The sequence below is a fragment of the Carya illinoinensis genome, chromosome 11 (assembly GCF_018687715.1).
Source record: "Carya illinoinensis cultivar Pawnee chromosome 11, C.illinoinensisPawnee_v1, whole genome shotgun sequence".
Classification (NCBI taxonomy): Eukaryota; Viridiplantae; Streptophyta; class Magnoliopsida; order Fagales; family Juglandaceae; genus Carya; species Carya illinoinensis.
The window spans coordinates 38093570-38113822 of record NC_056762.1 but is presented as its reverse complement, the minus strand read 5'-3'; the positions used below and the strand labels follow the sequence as shown (position 1 = coordinate 38113822).

Sequence of the window (20253 nt, the reverse complement as noted above, 5' to 3'; positions counted from 1 at the left end):
TAATCAAAACATAAGATTATAGATTTCAAAATAAAAAATTGAGTTCAAATAATTTATTTATTTATAGTCAAGCTCGAGTGATATTCAAACTACATTAATTGTTAATGAACCGAGTTCGAGCAAAGATATTCGAGTTTTTTTCGAATTCAAGTGAGTAAATATATTAATCGAGCTCAAGTATTCTTGTTCAAATTTGGTTTAACTCAGTTTATTTGTAACCTTAGAAGGTTTTAGATGAAAGTTAAATATTAAATAAAATATTGTTAAAATATTATTTTTTTAATATTATTATTTTGATATTTGAAAAAATTGAATTGTTTATTATATTTTGTACAAAAGTTTTGAAAAAATTATAATTATAAGATAAGATGAGAGTGGTTCTCAATGCAAACCTCTTAATATTTTAATTTTTTTTTAAAAAAAAAATTAAAAGTGTTTAAAAAATGTGAAAAAGGGTAATTTGGCTTAGGCAACACGCCCAACGATGACTGTTGGGCGGCACACTAGTAACATTATTTTTTTAAGAGTTTTGTTACGTATAAGCAAAGTCGCATATTAATCTACGTACCAATACTGATTCATTCATATTCAAAATTTAAATTAGCACTGTTTTTAATAAAATCTATTTTTTAACTAATCGCAATAGATTGATGCATATATTAATACATAATTATGCTTAAAACTAGATTTTTCCTTTTTTTAATCCTCTTAAACATCTATATATATATGATATCATTAAAAAGTACTTATCTAATCATTAAATAAACAAAATTAATCCAAGAATGTTTTAGAAGACCTGTTGTTATTGTTTCCCCTAGTGGAGGATTTGAAATATGAGAAATACTTTCTCCGTTCTCCGCATCTGATCTGAGGGTACCTGTCGATCGAGAATAATATACCCTGGACATACCTTCTCTTTTGTTGGCAAAATGTTAGGGGTTTATGATCATAGACAAAATTATGGCTAAAAAAATTGAATCAGTGTCCAGACCTTGGCCCATTGAACCTAGAAAATCTATAATCTGGACCTGGATCGAGGTCCAGCAATTGATCCATTTTCCTTGCTTTGGGTGCTCCCAGGCATTGGACCACAACATCTGTTTTGACCATTTATTCCAAGTACGTTCCTCAAATTCAGCTAACTTCTTGGATTAAAGATTTGGTAACTCGGTAGAGTAATTAAAACATTATGTTAATGGGCATATTCTTGTCCCATTCCTACATTTCTATATATCCTGTATATATCCCGCTCTTGTTCTCGAACTGCCAACAATAAGCGGTGAGAATTATTTTTGACAAAATATTATTCTTGATAAACATTTGGGCGGACTACATGAAACAAAACCTAAACATTTAAGAACAATCAAACTTGTCTTGTTCCAAAGCTCAAGTTGATCGGTCCAACGCCTATGACAAAATTGGTACTACTACCGCTCTTGTTCAAAGGCAGACAAAGCCCGTAACCCCCGAACTAATTTATGTAACAATTAATACCCAGAAAGCTGCACTTCCCTTCACTTGCAAAGCACCATTCTCTGAGTACCTAGCTACATCCATGAAGAACCCTCGTGGGAGGAGAAACCCAGTATTGGAGAGAGAGTACTGCTGCCGCTGCTACTGCTATTCACAGAGAGGGAGATAGAGAGGTTGGTGCTTGAGCTATGAGCATCCCACGAACTAGTATTAGTTGGTCCAGACGGTTCCACATTCTTTCTTGAACGCTGACGGCCTCTTTGCATATGCCTCTCGCAGTACTTTTTATGTGGAGCAGCTTCCTTGCTACACCTCCATTTCTTCCCATCTGTTCTTCTACACCTGCCAGGCTCTGGGTCGGGATCCATGCTACTTCTATAGTCCCAAGGCATGGGGCCAGACCCCAACACTTGAGGCAGGAAATCATGAAGCAAACAAACCCAAATCATATCTCAAGGACAGTAAGTAAATTGAAGAAGATTTGGGATATTGAGAACATAATTAATCTTGTAATGTAGCGCATGTAGAATGTCATCACTGTGACTGAAAGGAGAGGACTTGGGATACTTACAGCTTGTGTGACCTGAAGAGACTACATCATTGAGACCGCCAAGAGAGCTAGCAACACTCTTCCACAAAGGAAGAAGAAGATGATAAGGCACCGGAAGCGCAGCTTCCATGTACTTGTAGATAAATGCTTGAAGTTGCAACTCCTGCAACTGAAGAACGGTGAAGCCACACGATTTTGTGCTGTGATCAGACCCATGTCCAAGCTCAAGATTTAACCCAACTGGAGCTGACCCATTTTCTGCAGTTGATTCATTGGTCTTCATGTCCCAAGAATCACCCCAACTCGTTGCTCCGAACCCTACAGACAAGACAAAAGAAAAAACATATGGTGATTGAAATCGCGGTTTCTGAATTCAAAACAACAGAATAAAAGTGAAGAATGGAAAAGAATGGGTTACCAGAAATTGGAAAACTGGGAAGCATGAAAGCTGGGGCTTCTGAGTCCATGTTAAAGATGGTCAAAGAAGAGAGCTAGAAACAACGGGGACGGTCTCTAAACCAGTGAGCAGCAGCAGATACCAGTTTTTTCCAAGTCAAAGATTGCAGTCGATACTTGTAACCGACAAGCCGTATCACATCTGCGGTGCTATTGCTTTCGTACCCGAGGTGCACGCATACAGATGGAGGGAGAAGGAGCGACTGAGTGTGACATTGAGGTGAGAGTAGTGAGTCTGCGCTCTGCACGTCAGCTCTTCCGAGACTGTCAGACTATGTAGCAGCAGCTAGCGCGTTGTCAGATTATGACAATGACGTCAACTATGTCGGATACAGAGCTGACGTGTCTGATGATAAGTGGGGCCTGATTCTTCTGTCTCAAATTTCAATTCTGCAGTTCGACTTGTGCTGCATCTAGCAAATTACGGGGGAAAATGATCTATACCCTACTGATTTTGCTTATCTCTTTTTTAAAAAGATAATGCTTTATCCACAAAGTTGGCAATCGAATGTGGACACCATTGTACTTTTTATTTTTTTTAATATATTTTTTTACTTAATAATTAAAAAAATATTTTTGAATGATGTTGTAATTTTTTTTTTTTAAAAAATTTAGATATATTAAAAAAAATACATATTAAAAATGAATTTTTTTTTTTTTTTTTCACCTTTTCGGTTGCCACCTTCGATGGCGTTTTTCTGTGGACGTCCTTTTTAAAAAAGTTGCGGAGAAATCTAAAAGCTACACTCTTCACGATGGTTATTCGATTTTTTAAAAAAGTGTACAAATTTTATATATTTTAAAATTGTATATTATATTATTATATTATATTATTTAAAGGGAAAAAATATTATTTAATTTTAAAATTTAATGAGATTAATAAAATTTAATTTATATCTCCAATTAAACGGCGAGACCACACATTTTAATTGAGTTATTAATATATGATAGATGCTAAGAATCTTATATCATGAAGGCATATAGATGCTAAGAATCTAATATATATATATATATATATGACAGATGTGGCTAAAGATGTAAAGGAGAGTAGCATTTTTTTACAGTACATACAAACAAAAATAAACATACCCTCGTAGCATTGGCAATAGGCTCAAGTCTAAAATAGAATTTTGACGTGATTTTTTAGTTATAATATAGATTTATAGTTAAATTAGTCCACATTAAATTAATTATTTTAAATTTTAAATAATAATATAATATTATATATTTTAATAATATTTGATAATTTTTTTTAATATTTTACAAATATACTTTATATATTAATTAATAAATAAAATTATTATTTTGAAAATATTTTTTCATAGAATATTCAAGTTTTCATAAAATCTCAAACTTTTTATGTATGACTAGTCCAATGTAAAGAAAAATAAATTTCAACTTCAAAATTTTGGACTTGCATTTGAAAGACATATCATTATTTCAAGCCATATCGGTAACTAGGGAATTCATTTTGTAGCTTATATAACTTAGCAAACTTTCACTAAAGCCATATCATTATTTCAAGCCATATCAGTAACTAGAGCCGGAAACAAACCTGAACATTTGACCCCCTCAAAGCGGCACTTACTTTGTGGGCCTGTGGCAGTGTCTATGTATCATGTACTCCTCAAATGCACCAAACCCAAGTGAGAGTGAAGAAAGACAATATACTATATATATATATATATATATATATATATATATATATATATATATATATATATATATATAATATTAACCGTTAAAGTTATAAAAAGACTTAATAAAATTAAATATATAAATCGGTATAACTTTATATTATATGTTAAATTTATTTTATATTAAAAATAATCTTATAATTTAATGTAACATATCAAATTATGACAATTTAAAAGTATACTATATGATCAGTGCTAAAGTTATAAAGAAATTTAACAAAATTAAAAACATAAATTGAGATGATTTTATGTAATAGGTGAAATCTACTTTATATTAAAAATAATTTTATAATTTAATATAGTACATTAAATTATGTTAATTTTTAAATTTATTTCTGTAATTAAAAAAATTGAGATGATTTTATATAATAGGTTAAATTTATTTTTTATTAAAACTAATTTTATAATTTAATTTATTACATAATTTTTAATTTTTAAATTTATTTTTGTGGTTAAAACAATTTTTATATTTGACAAAAGATGTGAAATGGCGTCGCCAAGTCTAATCTAAAAGGTTCTTTTTTTTTTAAGGTCTCGTTTAAGCAAGTCAGGAGTAGTATTCGAATTTAAATGTTCAAATATTGAGATATATTTTAAATAATAATAAAAAATAATAATAAAATATTAAATAATAAAATAAATAATAATAATAATAATAATAATAATAATAAAATATGTCAAAAAATACTCAACACCCAAACATACCTAAAAATCTTCCTCCATTAGTCCAGCAATATTTTATTGTATCCATAGCCTTATCAAAAAAGCCAACACAATTTGTAGCAACATCTCCTCTCAGGAGGCTGATATGTGAAAGCACTGGCATGGAGACTCTATCTGAGCCTCGCAAGAAAATCCTAGACTTGCTTCTACGGCTTATTTCCCGTCTATATATAGTTTAGTTTTCTTTTTTCCATGTCACTTCCTCATAAAAATCTAGTGTAGATTCTAATGGTAAAAAAAAAAAAAAAAAAGAAATTCTAGTGTTGATTCGCTCTGCCGTTTCCGTTTACCGTGAAAAGTTTGTACCCTCAAATTCATTTTGTCTGCGTTAGTGGCGTAATGGTGTTCTATATATTTCAGGGGAGGGTATGAATTGACTTTAAGCTATATATGACATGCATTGAGTTTCAAATTGGAGGTGCTTGAGATAGAAGATGTCGAGAAGGATTTGCATACATCATCTTGTCCGTTCGGAAGAGTCATATATATATATATTTATAATGTTGGCTTTTACTTATTTGCCGAGATGCTACCTGAGGATGGAGTTGTTGGCACGGCTGGTCATCCAGCTACCCAAAGATGGCTAGAATATGGTTCTTAACGAGTTATATTCACAGATTTGCAGAGTCCGAAGATGCTACACGCAAGCCAAGTTTAGTTTCGTGGCTGCAGTCAGTGTCTTACCTTTGTGCTCAAGCCACAAGTAGAATTGTCACCTCCAAAGGGGTGGAGAAAGTAAATATGAATTCTGCACGGATTACAGACTGATCATTAAGCATGACTAGACTAAATGCACGACTTTGAGATACTGAAGAGGTGCAGATTTTGGGTCACCTGCAGTTATATAGTTTACTATATACAGACATGAAGGAGCTTTAAACCTGGTTAGTTTCAAACGCCACTTCCTTGTCCTCACTCTTCTCTCACCCAATGATCTGGTTATTTGCCTTGAAATCTGTTATGGTACCTTTTTACAGCAGTAACTCATACTACGTCTATGACGCTGGGAATGCCAGAGTTACTCTACAATCCTGCAATCATGGTAGAAGTTCAACAAGAGGTGAGAAAGGAGAACCAAATATTCTGATGAGTTTTGTCATGTATAAGCACACTCGTGCATCAATTTGAAGTATTGATGATCTTTTTTATTTAAAAAAAATATATAAAAAACTTTTAAGAGTAGAAGAAAATCTAATATCTCATGAAAATTATTTCCGTTTCAAATTCACATAGTTTCGTTAAACATATGCCTTACATATCAATATCGGTGTGCGAATTGGTGCACAAACTCTGCTTGCAAGAAAAATTTTCTATTCTCAAGACTTGCAAGCGCTTACCTCTTCTTTTGCAATAACTAAAGCAAATGCAAAGATACGCGGTTTATATAGCCTCAAAGAATTCCCTTGGGAACACCAGCTCTTTTGTTCCCAACTTATTTTCAAGGTTAAAGATTGGTGTCGGAGATGGGATGTGTGTCTTTTTTTTAGAAAGAGATGAAGATCACCTGTTTATGAGTGACTCCATTCTAATTTTATTAAAATCCCTTACTTATGGCGAAGGAATACCATGAAAACAAAGATGACACTTGAGATTTACAATATGCAATAAACCCATCCCAAGTATCAAACCAAAAAAAAAATTAATCAAAAACCCAAACCATAGAAGAATAAAACCAGTCTAAACAGGCCTATAAAGACCAAAACCAACCGACAAAAGGAGAACGACAAAAACAAACCAAGACTAAAACATATTAACAACGTAAAGAAGGAAGACCAATTTTGTCGAGTTGAACCATGCCTCTCACAACCCGCGATAAAACTTCCGAGCTTCCATACATTTTATTGATCCCAGATTCACCTTGGCGAGGAAAGAAATCTACAACTTGATACCCTCACGAAAGATGTGAGATATTGAGTAGGTCATGCCTTCAAGACGCTCTAGCAGCTCCTCTCAATAGTCCCAGAGATACCACAAATTACAATCATTCGAGGTCAACTAGCATACAAGTAAAGAAGAGTCACATTCGATTTCCACATGATAAAAGTCGAACTCTTTACATACAGCCACTCCTCTACTAATGGCCATTAGTTCAGTAGCATTATTAATACCAAACCCAATATGTTCCAAAAAGGTAGCCCTGACATTACCAAAATGATCCCTAATCACTCCACCTCCTCCACAAGATCTTGGGTCTCCCTTACAGCTCCTATCAACGTTTAATTTCATTCACCCAGCTACTGGTTTACGCCACACCACCGCACAATAACATTGAAGGAAAACCTGATTGATTGGCACGTTAATAGTTCTAAGGATCTCACAATCACTTAGAGACAATCTCCTGCGCTTAGAAACATTCTCAGAAATTTGACTCAGCCAAGACTTCACTACAAGCCAAAAGAGACTTTGCATATTCATGAACCGATTCCATTCGAGCCTTACATCTTCAAACCCAAAGCCTCCAAGTGATCAGGCATGGGAATAGGCCAACCAGAACACCACGCTTGGAGGAGTGCTTAGCACAACTGAACCAAGAACATATGTATGATCGCCATGAAGAAAAACTCATGTAGCGAACACCTAAGGCTTCCGATGCCCTGCGCCAAACAACCATAGCAATATCTCCAGAACAAAGAACGTGATCCAAAGACTTAGAGCACCCTGTCGAGCAACAATCACAATGGGATGCAATGGAGATACCCTGGACATTATACGAGCATCCATTGGGAAGCACTAGAACCATGCCTTCCAAACACAAATCGACACTCTCCTTGGAAGAAGTTTATGCCAGAGCCATTCCGTCTAGGGGAGTTTCACACCACGAACTCGTATGATATCCCAAGTTGAAGACGTGGAGAAATTACCATCCCGACTAGGTTCCCATATATAAACATCAGGCCCCTCCTTACCTACCACAACTTACCGAATCACCTCTAGGGCTCTAGTTTCCCCAAGCAATTCCACTAGAGCATGCTCATCCTAGGTGTTACCAACCTAGAAGTCCCTAACTTGAAGATTAGGATTATAATGTTCTGAACAGAGACACTAAGTGGCCCACCAGACAGCTGACGTTCATGCCAAAATGAGATCTTGCCTTCCTTAACCCGCACCTTCGTATGATCATAAGTCTCTGAAAACACCTGCCAAATAGATTTCCAAAATCGTGAACCAGCTGCACGTGAAGATGCCGTACCAAGGTGTCCTCCTTTTACATACTTTGCTCAGAAAAACCAAGTCCAGAGATTATCTAAAGATAACAGTCGCCACGCAAATTTCATATGCAACGATCATTGCACTTTCATAAAATCCTGAAGACCAAGATCTCCTTCCTAGAATGGCTTACAAATCGCAGACCATGACACCCACTTTTTCTTAGATTTTCCATTATACTCACCCCAAAAGAAGGTCGAGTTAATGGAGTTAAGCTTAAGAAGAATAACCTTTGGAACATTCAGAACTGCCAAAAGATGGGTAGCCATGCAAGATAAAACATGTTGAAGCAAAGTAAGACGTCCACCTTAGGACAAAATTTTAAGCTTCCACCCCGCAATGTTGTTATGAATTTTGACCACCAAAAGCTCCAAAAGTCTTGCCGTAAGATGCCTTGTCACCAATGACACCCCCAAATAAGTAGTCGGAAAAGCTCCCTCCACAAATCCCATCATTCTCAAAAGGCTACATTTTTTTTTGAATAATTAATCTTCTTAGACAGAAAAAGAGCCCACTTATCCTTATTAATTAACTGTCCAGACCATAGTGCATAAGTATTTAGCGATCGTAAGAGTATTTTAATGGATCTCTTCTCCCCATTTGTAAAAATAAGAAGATTGTCAGCATAAAGGAGATGGGACACCAAAGGGGCCCCTCTAGGATGAAATAAGAGCCTATCCTTCATTTCTCAAAATTTTGACACAAAATTTGAAAAAGAACTTCCTGCATAATAATTAACAAATAAGGAGAAAGATGATCCCTTTGACGTAAGCCGAAGGTTTGAAAAAACCTTTATACGTTCTATTCATCATAATTGAAAACCAAGGTTACCCTACGTAGGCCTTCACCAATCCACAAAATCGATCCGAGAATCCAAACCCCTTTAAGACCAAAATTAAGAAAGACCAATCAACTCTATCATACGCATTTGTCATATTAATCTTTAATATTACATTGCCACCATTGCTATGACAATGAAGGGAATGTACCGTTTCTTGCGCTAACGTAATATTCTCAAAAATACTGCTCCTCGGGATAAAAGCACCCTGCTTCCATGAAATCATGTGTGGAAGTAAACTAACCAACTGGTTCACAAGTATCTTAGAAAAAAATTTTATAGGCAACACTACACAAGCTAATCGGCCTAAATTTATCAAAATTCTGAGGATCCTGCATTTTAGGAGTGAGAACAATGTAAGACGCTGAATAAATCTAGGTAAGGGAGTACCGTTAAAAAAATCGTGAGCAGCTTCAATCACTTCCCTCTTAACAATCTCCCAACACGCTAGATAGAAACCTAAACCAAAACCGTCTGGCTCGGGACTACCGTGCTTAGGAATTGAAGATAGTGCCTTCCATACCTCCTCCTCCGTTGGTTCTTGAGAAAGCACAATATTCTCTTCATCATTCACCACCAAAGATAAAAGGCTATTTAATTTAGGTCGCACTGAAGGACCCTCCCCCTGTAAGGAAATTATGAAAATAGGTAACCGCCTCATCATGAACCATTTCAGGAGAATCCAAGACAACCCCATTAGATAGGGCCATTCTTGAAATGGTTGAAGTTTTTTGGCATTGATTCACAAAAGTATGATAAAACTTTGTATTACGATCACCTTCCTCAAGCCATTTTTCGTTTTGTTTGCTATGCCAACCTAATTTCTTCTCTACTTTCCCACATCTCTAATTCTGCCTTGGTCTGCAAATATTCATTCTCCAAATCGGAATGAAACCCATCCTGAAGTTGGAACTCAAGAAGCACCTGCCGCTCCTCTAACTCCTTAATAGCTTGATCCACACGGCCAAAAACCTCATTGTTCCATACTTTCAATCTCATTTTAATTTTCTTGAGTTTTGCAGCCAATTGGCCCTTACCATATACATCTTCCTTCCAAACATCCTCCACACACTACTTAAAATTCTCATGTGTACACCACATATTTTGAAAGCAGAACGGAATAACCATAAGAAGATACTTCTTTATCAAATCTAATCAACACAGGACAGTGATCTGAGGACTTATGATTAAGATATTTGAGATGAACTCTTGGGAAGCTTTGGAGTAAGGCCGTATTCAAAAGAGCCTGGTCTAAGCACGCCCTACTCCTGGACGTACCCATATGTCCATTACACCATGACATTCTACAACCATTGAACATCATCTCCACAAGCCCACAATTATGGATGCAAGAATTAAAATCCGCCATAGCCTTTAAAGGCCTTGGTTGACCTCTAACCCGCGCACTATCTTCACGTATAGAGTTAAAGTCCCCACTACATGCCAAGGGAGCTCAAAAGTCAAGTCCTGCCAAAGTTCTCTTCTTTCCACTAGTGTGCACTTAGCATAAACAAAAGACATATAGAGACGCTTATCATCCATCATAAATAACCCATGAATAAATTGATCAGTCATGCCTTGCACCTCAAAAGTCAAGTCCTCAATCCAAAACACCCATAGTTTACCCCCCAGAGCCTCATTAGAACAATAAGAAGGGTAACCAAAACATCTTGCCCAAACTTCCATAGAATTCTCTTCAGCAACAGTTTCTGGAATAACCAAAACAGGAGGGCTAAAATCTATTAACAACCGTTTGATTCCTCTCTTTGACATGCCTAATTCATGCATGTTCCACACCAATAGGTTTACAATCATAAATTTAGTTTTTCCCAGCGGGAACTAACCCGTTGAGACTGATGCAAAGCCTGGTTAACTGATTTCTTCGCACAAGAATCCGATGCATTTTAATCTGACTCTGAACCATAGCTTTTTTCTTTGGCCAGCTTATGAGATGATTAATTTTCTTCTTGGTCCGAGCGACAAGCGCCTTCTTCCAACAGCGCTGAGAATTTATTTTCCATATCCAGTATATCAGACACCACATCCTAATGACCCTCAACTATCTGTTGATCAAATGAGAAAATTTCTTGCATGGCCACATCACTTGCAACCTCCACGTCCTGGTGACCCTAAACTATCTGTCGATTAAACGCAAAAATTTCCTGCATGGCCACATCACTTGCAACCTCCAGGTCCTGGTGACCCTCAACTATCTGTTGATCAAATGAGAAAATTTCCTGCATGGCCACATCACCCACAAACTCCACATCCCGGTGATCCTTAACAATCCGTTTATTAAATTTCCTGCATGTCCATATCCCCCTCAACCTCCAAGTTACTCTCTGTAGGCACTGCATGAACCAATAGAACCTGATCACATCCTTTTTCATTTCAGGAGAGACCTCTTGTGCCGAAACTGAAACCCGCCCCTTCTCTCACTGCACTGGCTTGACACAATGCTATTTGAGGGTGTAAAACTATAACTGCCCTCTATTCACTGCATCCTGTTTGTATTTATTCTCATTGTTGTTGCTAGTATTGTACGCATGTAAATGCAATTGCGTCTGTGCAGCCTAGCTAGCATGCAATATAGTTAACCTGCTTAATTTGTTCTGACCAACTACTCGTGCAAAATTAAAGCGCCCAGCTCATTGAGGTTTGAAACCTATATAGTTAGGTTATCATCACACTACAACAAAAAATATTTTTTGGAAGAAAATTTTCGTCCCAAAATATATAGATTTCGTTCTGAAATATTTTTTAGGATGAAAAAATTTCGTCCCAAGGTCGTCCCAATATCACTGTCCCAGAAGATATATTGGGACGAAAATCACAATTTCATCCCAAAATATGTCTTTTGGAACGATTTTGAAATTGACCATTCGATACCGTTCGAACGATGAAATTTTTTGTCACGGTTAAACTTCATTCTAGAATGGCATTCGAATGCTTATCATCTACCGTTCGAACGTTAATGTTTCTTTTGAATGGTTATCAAGATACGTTTAAACGATCAATAGAATTACGTTTGAACGGTAAAGGAACAGATCAGACGGTAGAAGATATCGAACGGTGCTGATCAATGTTCGAACGCTATGGTAATGACCTGCGTTTGAACGTTTTTTTGAGCATCTGGCATCGTTCGAACGGTTTGCTCATTAATGTTTGAACGGTACATTATCGTTTGAACGGCATGCCCATTAATGTTCGAACGGATATTATTTTTATTAAAACCAATAATAATAAAAAAACTAAATAGACATCCATATTATTTGAAAAACATAAATTAGGAACTGTTTAATTACTCACAAAAGTTTTATAATAAGTGCGAAGAAATAAATAACCATGAGACTAACATTGTTCATACATAATTAGATAATGTCATAAGCTAGACGTAAAAAACCATCAGTTGGTTGGAGGCCTGTATTGTTGCATAAGCTGTTGCATTTGGAGTTGCATATCTCTCCTGAACTTTGCTTGTTCTTCTTCATGTTGTTTGAGGCGCATCTCCATGTCTCATTGTCTCGCCAATTGAGCCTCTAACTCTTGTTGTTTTGCAACCAAATTTTCAATTCTGTGATTCGTATTCTCTTGCGCTATAGAGGCAGACCCGGAAGAAGAGGAAGAGGGAGAAGGTTTTGCACAACGACCCGAACCCCTCAAATATCCTGAACGTTCACCCAAAACTTGTGTAAAAATCTCAACATCATTATTTGAGGAATTTTAATCTGACGCAGATTCAGCATGTAGGGCAACCATTTTATCCTACACATAAGATAAAGAGTTAATATCATCATAAATATTCAAATATATTTATTTAAAATAAATTATAATATTTACATAATTTTCACGGGCATTAGGATGACTCCACTCTCCATTACGATTAGTATGTAATGCAGCATATAATTTTGTCAGATCATAATTGGCATTTGAATCTTACTATAATAAAGATTTGTTAAGATATAAAGTCATTATGATTCATATATTCAGTTAACTATATACAAATAAAAGAATAGCAATACCAATTTCTTAGAGAGGAGGTGGAAAGATCTTGAGCCTACATAATGAGTAATCTTAAATTTTGATCTATTTGTTTTGTTTATATAACTTCGCTCCTACATAAGAATTGAAAATATTAGAAAGTGAAATCAAAAGTAGGACGACTAAAATAATTAAATTAATTATACCTTATATGATGGATTCTCAAACATGTCATAAAGTTTTTCTCAATCAGAAGGTTGCACATCTTGAAAAGGATGTTGGCGTGCTTCTTCACTATTCTCAAATTTATTATAATGCTCATGACACCTCGCCTTATACTTGCATAATGCATTACTCATAAGCTCTTTCACAGTTTTACGCTTCTCTCTCCGACCAAAATTTAATTCAAAATCATCCTTACAGAAAAAAATTTAGACAAAAATATTATCATTTATAATATTCTAACTTTAAAGTAAAATAAAATCATAAGTCCAATTAAATTTCGTTTATTAAACATTACCAAACAACGCTTCTTGATAAGGTCCTTAACATCTTGAGGGACTTTCTTCTATGAACTTGTTGCCAAAGATGCATAAGTTCGTATAAGAGCACCCACATGCGATGCAAGCCAAGCTGCTGGTTGGCCTTCACCTTCGGTATGTTCATCAAGAATGTTAACTTTGATCTTACCCACCTTACGATATTTTTCCAACGTCACGCCTCTCGTAGTGTCTCGACCTTGGCGAGATTGTAATGTGAAGTCATTATGATATATAACATTATAATCAATTTTCTATTATAATCTTAATTAATAACTTTTATGACTATTAGAATTTTACCTTGTTCTGTAGAGTCAATCTCTAATGGTGAGTTTGAAGGAGAGTTAGGAAGTGGTGGAGATGGGTTGCGAACTTCCTTTCTCTTTGGAGGCATAATTTCAAAAAATTGATACAATATTCATTAAGTAAAATAGTGCTCATCATCACGTAATGTGAAAACATAATTCGTCAATCACTATCTGTATCAGTATCATTTGACAATTCAGTCTCATCTTCTGTAGATACTTCAGATGAATCAAAATTTTGCTCAAGTGTCGCATCAACAATTTCAGCTCAATATCTTCTCTATTCAATGGAATCATCTCATACTGGCTCAAATCCACAAACAAATTAAAGACGGGCTGACTCTCTTGGTATGCTTCTTAAGTAGAGGCATCATCTTCTTCTTCATCTCGCCCTTCTGCCTGAGGGATAACATCATATATATTTCTTAGAGCATATTTTTGTACTACTCGCCATTAATTTCCTAACTTCGGGTCATCTAAGTAGAATACTTGAGATGCTTGAGAAGCTAAAATAAATGGATCATCCTCGTACCATTTTCTTGATGTATTAATACTCAAGAAATATTCATCATCACTGACTCCAGTTCGAGGATTGCTTAAATCCCACCAATCACACTTAAACAGATACACTGCAAGCTCCCCCAAATATTTCATTCCAATTATATCAACAAGCACTCTATAGAAATCAATCTTTTCTCCATCATGACTTCCCTCAACTAGGACACCACTATTTTGTATTTTCCTATAATAATCTCAATCTATTGTGTGATACCTACTACCCCGAGAAATACATGCAGAATATCTTGTAGCCCGTCTCGATGGGCCATGCGCTAATGCATACAGTTCATCTGATATATCGTTTGGATTATTGGCATGCATTTGTACAACCTACATATTAAGTAAAGCTTCTATTATATCAATAAAAAAAAAATCAATATTTTCTATTTGTTTTGAATGAGTGTCGCATATGTAATGTCATTACCCGTTGTTCAAACCATCTCGGAAACTCCTCTTCATGTTTCTGGTCTATATCATTTACTCCTAGTTCCTTGAGCATGTTAATATGATCACTGAAATTGATGATTACCACATGTATTTTATATTCTTAGAATTTTACGAAAGTAAATGAGCGAATACTAAATTAAGAAAAGATTAATACTTACTTCAAGTAAATCTCTATCTCAGGGTAATTATTCAGCACGTACCACTGAACTTTCTCAAACTCTCTTCCACATAAGTCATAACCACGCACTGCACCAAGTGGACGTACTTGTTGGGAAAACACGGAAAACACATTTCGTTGTCTTGCTATGTCAACATCAAAGTTTCTTTTTGGCCGATCAAACCTAGTGTCAACTCTGTGGAAATATTTGGAACAGAAGGTATGCCACTCATCATCAATATATGCTTCTGCAATTGATCTTTCTGGGCGACCCTTGTTACCAACTGTTCGTTTCAACTTCCAAAGAAATCGTTCAATGGGATACATCCATCTATACTAAACTGGTCCTGCAAGTCGAGCCTCAAGTGGCAAATGGACGGCCAGGTGAACCATGACATCGAAAAATGACGGTGGGTAAATACTTTCTAGCTTACACAATATTATGGGAATTTCCCGTTCCATTCGATCCAAAGCTTCTACATTTAATGTCCGTGCACATAAGTCTTTAAAAAATAAACCCAACTCAGTCAAAGCCACGCGCACGTCTCTAGTCAAGTACCCACGAATACCAATAGACAAGATACGCTGCAAAATGATATGACAAACATGACTTTTTAACCCAGTTATTTTCCAGTCATTTTTTTGCACACACCTTGTCAAATTCGAGGCATAGCCATCCGGTAATTTAATTTTTATTATACACTCACAAAAAGTAGCCCTTTCATTCCTTGACAATATATACCACCCAATCGGCATGTAAACGGACGAACCATTTTCTCGCAACTGCATTTCTGGTCTTATTCCCAACCGCTTCAAATCCTTCCTTGAGTTTAATGTATCCTTCGTTTTTTCTTCAATTGACATCAATGTTTCCAATACGGATTCGCATATATTTTTTTCAATATGCATAACATCAAGACTGTGCCGTAATTTTAACTTAGACCAGTATGGAAGATCGAAAAATATACTCTTCTTAGTCCAATTCAACTAAGATGCAGCTAGTTTTCTCTTTCATTGTTTTTTACCAAATTCATTACAACCAACATCTACAAATTGTGCAAGTAAATCTTCACCAGACAAATATGGTGGAGGTTGGCCCCATTCAACAGTACCATCAAACATTTGTGAATTTTCCTACCATCTATGATCACCAAGTAGAAATCGACAATGACCCATGAAACATAATTTCCTCCCGTAAGTGAGCCATTCAGATTTGGTATGTTTGTTACAAGTTGGACATGCCATTTTCCCTTTAGTACTCCAACCTGACAAGTTTCCATAAGCTGAAAAATCATTTATTGTCCATAAAACGGCAGCATGCATCTTGAACGACTTGGCTGTTGATGAATCAAATGTGACAACCCCATTCTCCCACAAATCTTTCAATTCTGCAATCAATGGCTGTAAGTGTATGTCTATATCATTTCCCGGTGATCTCGGACCTGGAATGAGCAAACTCATCATGAAATATGGATCTTTCATACACTTCCACGGTGGTAGATTATAAGGCATAAGTACAACTGGCCAAGTACTGTGACTAGTACTCATGTTCCCAAATGGATTAAATCCATCTGTTGCCAACCCAAGTCTCACATTACGTGGTTCTTCTGCAAACCATGCGTGTTCCTTATCAAATTCCTTCCACACCTGGGAGTCAGCAGGATGCGATAAAATATCATCGTTTCTAACTCTGGCTGATGAGTACCATATCATGTTTGCAGCCGTTGCACGTGACATATATAATTGTTGTAATCTAGGTGTCAATGGAAAGTGGCGTACTACCTTTTGCGGCACATTTTGTTTCTCAGATATCCATCTTGATTCGTGGCATATGGGACATTCGTTCAATTGCTCATTCTCTTGCCAAAATAATATGCAGTCATTCTTACATGCATGTATTACGTTGTAATCAAATCCAAGTCCTCATTTCAATTTTTTTGCTTCATAGAAGTTACGAGGAAGTGTATTATCTGATGGCAGTGCCTCCTTAAACAACTCGAGTAACATATTGACAGTCTTAATTGATAATCGACACATTGATTTTATGTGAAGCAGTCTTACGGTAAATGACAACTTACTGTGTCTTCTGCATCCTGGATATAGCTCACGTTGTGACTCATTCCACAATCGTGCAAAAGTATTATGACCCCCATCATTTGAACTTGATGTGTCCGTGCCACCTTCATTCATAAACATTCCCGCGCCGATGTCACCTAACATTTCTTCCATATCCTCATCATACTCATCTCCAACAACATCTGGTTGTACATCTTCATCGATCTCTTCTTCTTCATGTGGAGCATTGAATGAAGTTGGATATGGTTCGCCGTGTAAGACCCAATCAGTATAACCCTTGTCAATACTTTTCACAAACAGATGCTCTCTCACCAAGTCTATCTTATGAGAGCGCAAATTCCTGCATTCTTTACATGGGCATCTAATACGTCCATCACTATCACATATACCCAATGCAAACTCTAAGAATTTCTTAACACCTTCAGCATATACGTTGTAATTCTGACCCAAACGATTGCTAACTCGCATCCAACTCTTATCCATGCTGACTATCTTCATTATAAACAATCACGTGTGCATCAACAAACAAGCATGTTTCATGTATCAATCAAGGAGTATGCCACCTTACACCGGGTAGTTAGTCCTATCCCATTCGAAATTATAAGATCATAGTCGCAAACCTATCCTCTATAATCTGTCACGCCCAACAAAATTTCGGCAGCATCTCCCTATAGTTCTCCAAATATGCTCGTCTGGTTGTGTGCACCGACTTGTTAATCGTCGATACAACATCACCGAAACTGCATATCCGGAGAACAAGGGATAAATTTGCCAAAATCTTAATGCTGGACGTATAACAGATATAGATCGATAGTTTGCGAGAATGATCTTACAATTCTAAACTGTCCACTCTGGACAATTCAAGAGTTATCAATCTTTCAATTAAGGCGGATTGATAACTCTCGAACGGGTCTAAAGCTAATTTTGATGAACAAACAATATAAGATATACCAATATTTAACATGTATCAAACAAACAATGCAACATATGTTAATTAAGTATTTATATTATTAAATAATTAGATAGTTGTTTTATATCTTTCAAAATATTTTATTAATTATAACTATTTGTATTGTAATTAACATTCATTTTATTAATTATAATTCGGAATTTATATTTTAATTCAAATTCATTTGATTACTTTTAACTTTTAAGTATTTAAGTATTATTAAATCTAGATTATTTGTATTTTATTTAAAATTCATTTTATTAATTCAAAGATTAAGTATTTTTGTGTTATTAAAACAAAACTATTTGTATTAACCTATAGTTGAATAATTCAACTATTAAATATTTAAGTATTATTAAATCTTAGATGATTTGTAATTTAATTCATTCTCAGTTGATTACTTTAATCTTTTAAGTATTTAAGTATTATTAAATGTAGATTATAAATAATTAATTTTTAATTCAATTTCTGCATTTAAAATGTTAATTATTTTAACACTGACCAACATAACGTTCAAATGGTGCTAGTCACCGTTCGATTTAAGGACATACGTTTGAACGGCACACGAATACCGTTCGAACGGATTAATTCCACATTACAGTCGTCTTCAACCTCCGAAAACTTCAACATTTACAATCCAAATTACATCAAAAGACAGCAAACTATATGACGAACTCATTATAGCAAACGAAAACACTTATATAAAAACTAAAATGAGAATATATTTAAGGAGAATACCTAATTTGGAGAGATAAACTGGAAAATCCACCCGTACCCAATGCCTAAAACTTAAATACTCTTCACCAAACGGTAAAAACAACCTCTTAATCCGAAAATATAAGACATTGATAGAAGTTAGTAATATTTGAGGCCTGGATTGAAGAATAATGGCGTTGGTTGGAAGAAAATGAGCGTGGGAGCGACTGGAAGTCGACTGGAACGAGTGCGAGATTATGAGGTTCTGTCATGTAAATGTAGAACATTTAGTTCCTACCACCTATTTCGAAAAGTCTGAAGAGAATTTATTCTCGGCAAACGGATCTAGAATGAAGATTCATTATGAGTTAAACACAGCTCATGTTTGCCAGGACAATGTTTGCTTTAAAATTCCTTCTGTGCTTGTTAAGAATTTAACCCATGATGTTATTCTTGGTATACCTTTTCTTAACATGATTTATCCGTTTCTTTCTGAAGCCGATGGGATCACTACTGATCCCTTTGGACAGAAAGTTAAGTTTAAGTTTGCTTCTAAGTTTGAACGTGATACTACTAGAAGATCTGTGTTTTTGCTCTTTGCAAAAAGAAAACAGTTAGATTTTCTTAAATAAGAAATTAAGTTCAAACGTGTTTCTGATAATTTGCATGATCCCTTGCTTAGATCTAAAATTGAAGGTTTTCAAAAAACTTTGATTTATGAGGTCTGCTCGGAACTTCCTAATGCTTTCTGGTATAGGAAGAAACATGTTGTCTCATTACCTTATGTTAAAGATTTCTCTAAAAACTTAATTCCAACCAAAGCAAGACCTATTCAAATGAATAGAGAAATTTTGGAGTTTTGTAAAAATGAAATCCAGGATTTTCTTGCTAAGAATATCATCAGGCATAGTAAGTCACCCTGGTCGTGTGCAGCCTTTTATGTTCAAAAGAATGCTGAGATTGAGCGAGGTACACCCCGTTTAGTCATTAATTACAAACCTTTGAACAAGGTGTTAGAGTGGATCCGGTATCCTATCCCTAACAAGAATGACTTGGTTCATAGGTTAAGTGATGCAGTTATTTTCTCCAAATTTGACCTTAAGTCCGGATTTTGGCAGATCCAAATTAGGAAGTCAGATAGGTACAAGACTGCTTTCACTACTCCATTCGGTCACTATGAGTGGAACGTCATGCCATTTGGGCTAAAGAACGCTCCTAGTGAATTCCAAAATATTATGAATGATATCTTCCTATCATTCACTGATTTCACCATCGTCTACATAGATGATGTTCTTGTTTTCTCCAAATCTATTGATGAGCACTGGAAACATCTTAAAACGTTTCTTGAGATCATCAAAAGAAATAGACTTGTTGTTTTTGCAAAAAAGATTAAACTATTTCAAACCAAGATCAGATTCCTTGGTTATGACATCTTTGAAGGCAAAATTAGGCCCATCCAAAGAGCCATTGAATTTGCTGACAAGTTTCCTGATGTCATCATTGACAAAAACCAGTTTCAAAGATTTCTTGGTTCCTTGAATTATATTTCAGATTTCTACAAGGATATGAGAAAACAATGTCGCCCTCTTTTTGCGAGATTG

General features: G+C 35.5%; 1 protein-coding gene across 1 annotated transcript; it reads right to left on the bottom strand.

Moving 5' to 3' along the window:
- Positions 1-1273: 1273 nt before the first annotated feature.
- LOC122282002 (growth-regulating factor 10-like) lies at positions 1274-2641 on the bottom strand. The gene is made up of 3 exons (XM_043093908.1): positions 2442-2641; positions 2045-2341; positions 1274-1882 (listed from the first exon to the last, which is right to left on the bottom strand). The coding sequence occupies exons 1-3, from the start codon at positions 2488-2490 to the stop codon at positions 1548-1550; spliced, it is 681 nt and encodes a 226-aa protein (XP_042949842.1). The 5' UTR covers positions 2491-2641; the 3' UTR covers positions 1274-1547.
- Positions 2642-20253: the final 17612 nt, after the last annotated feature.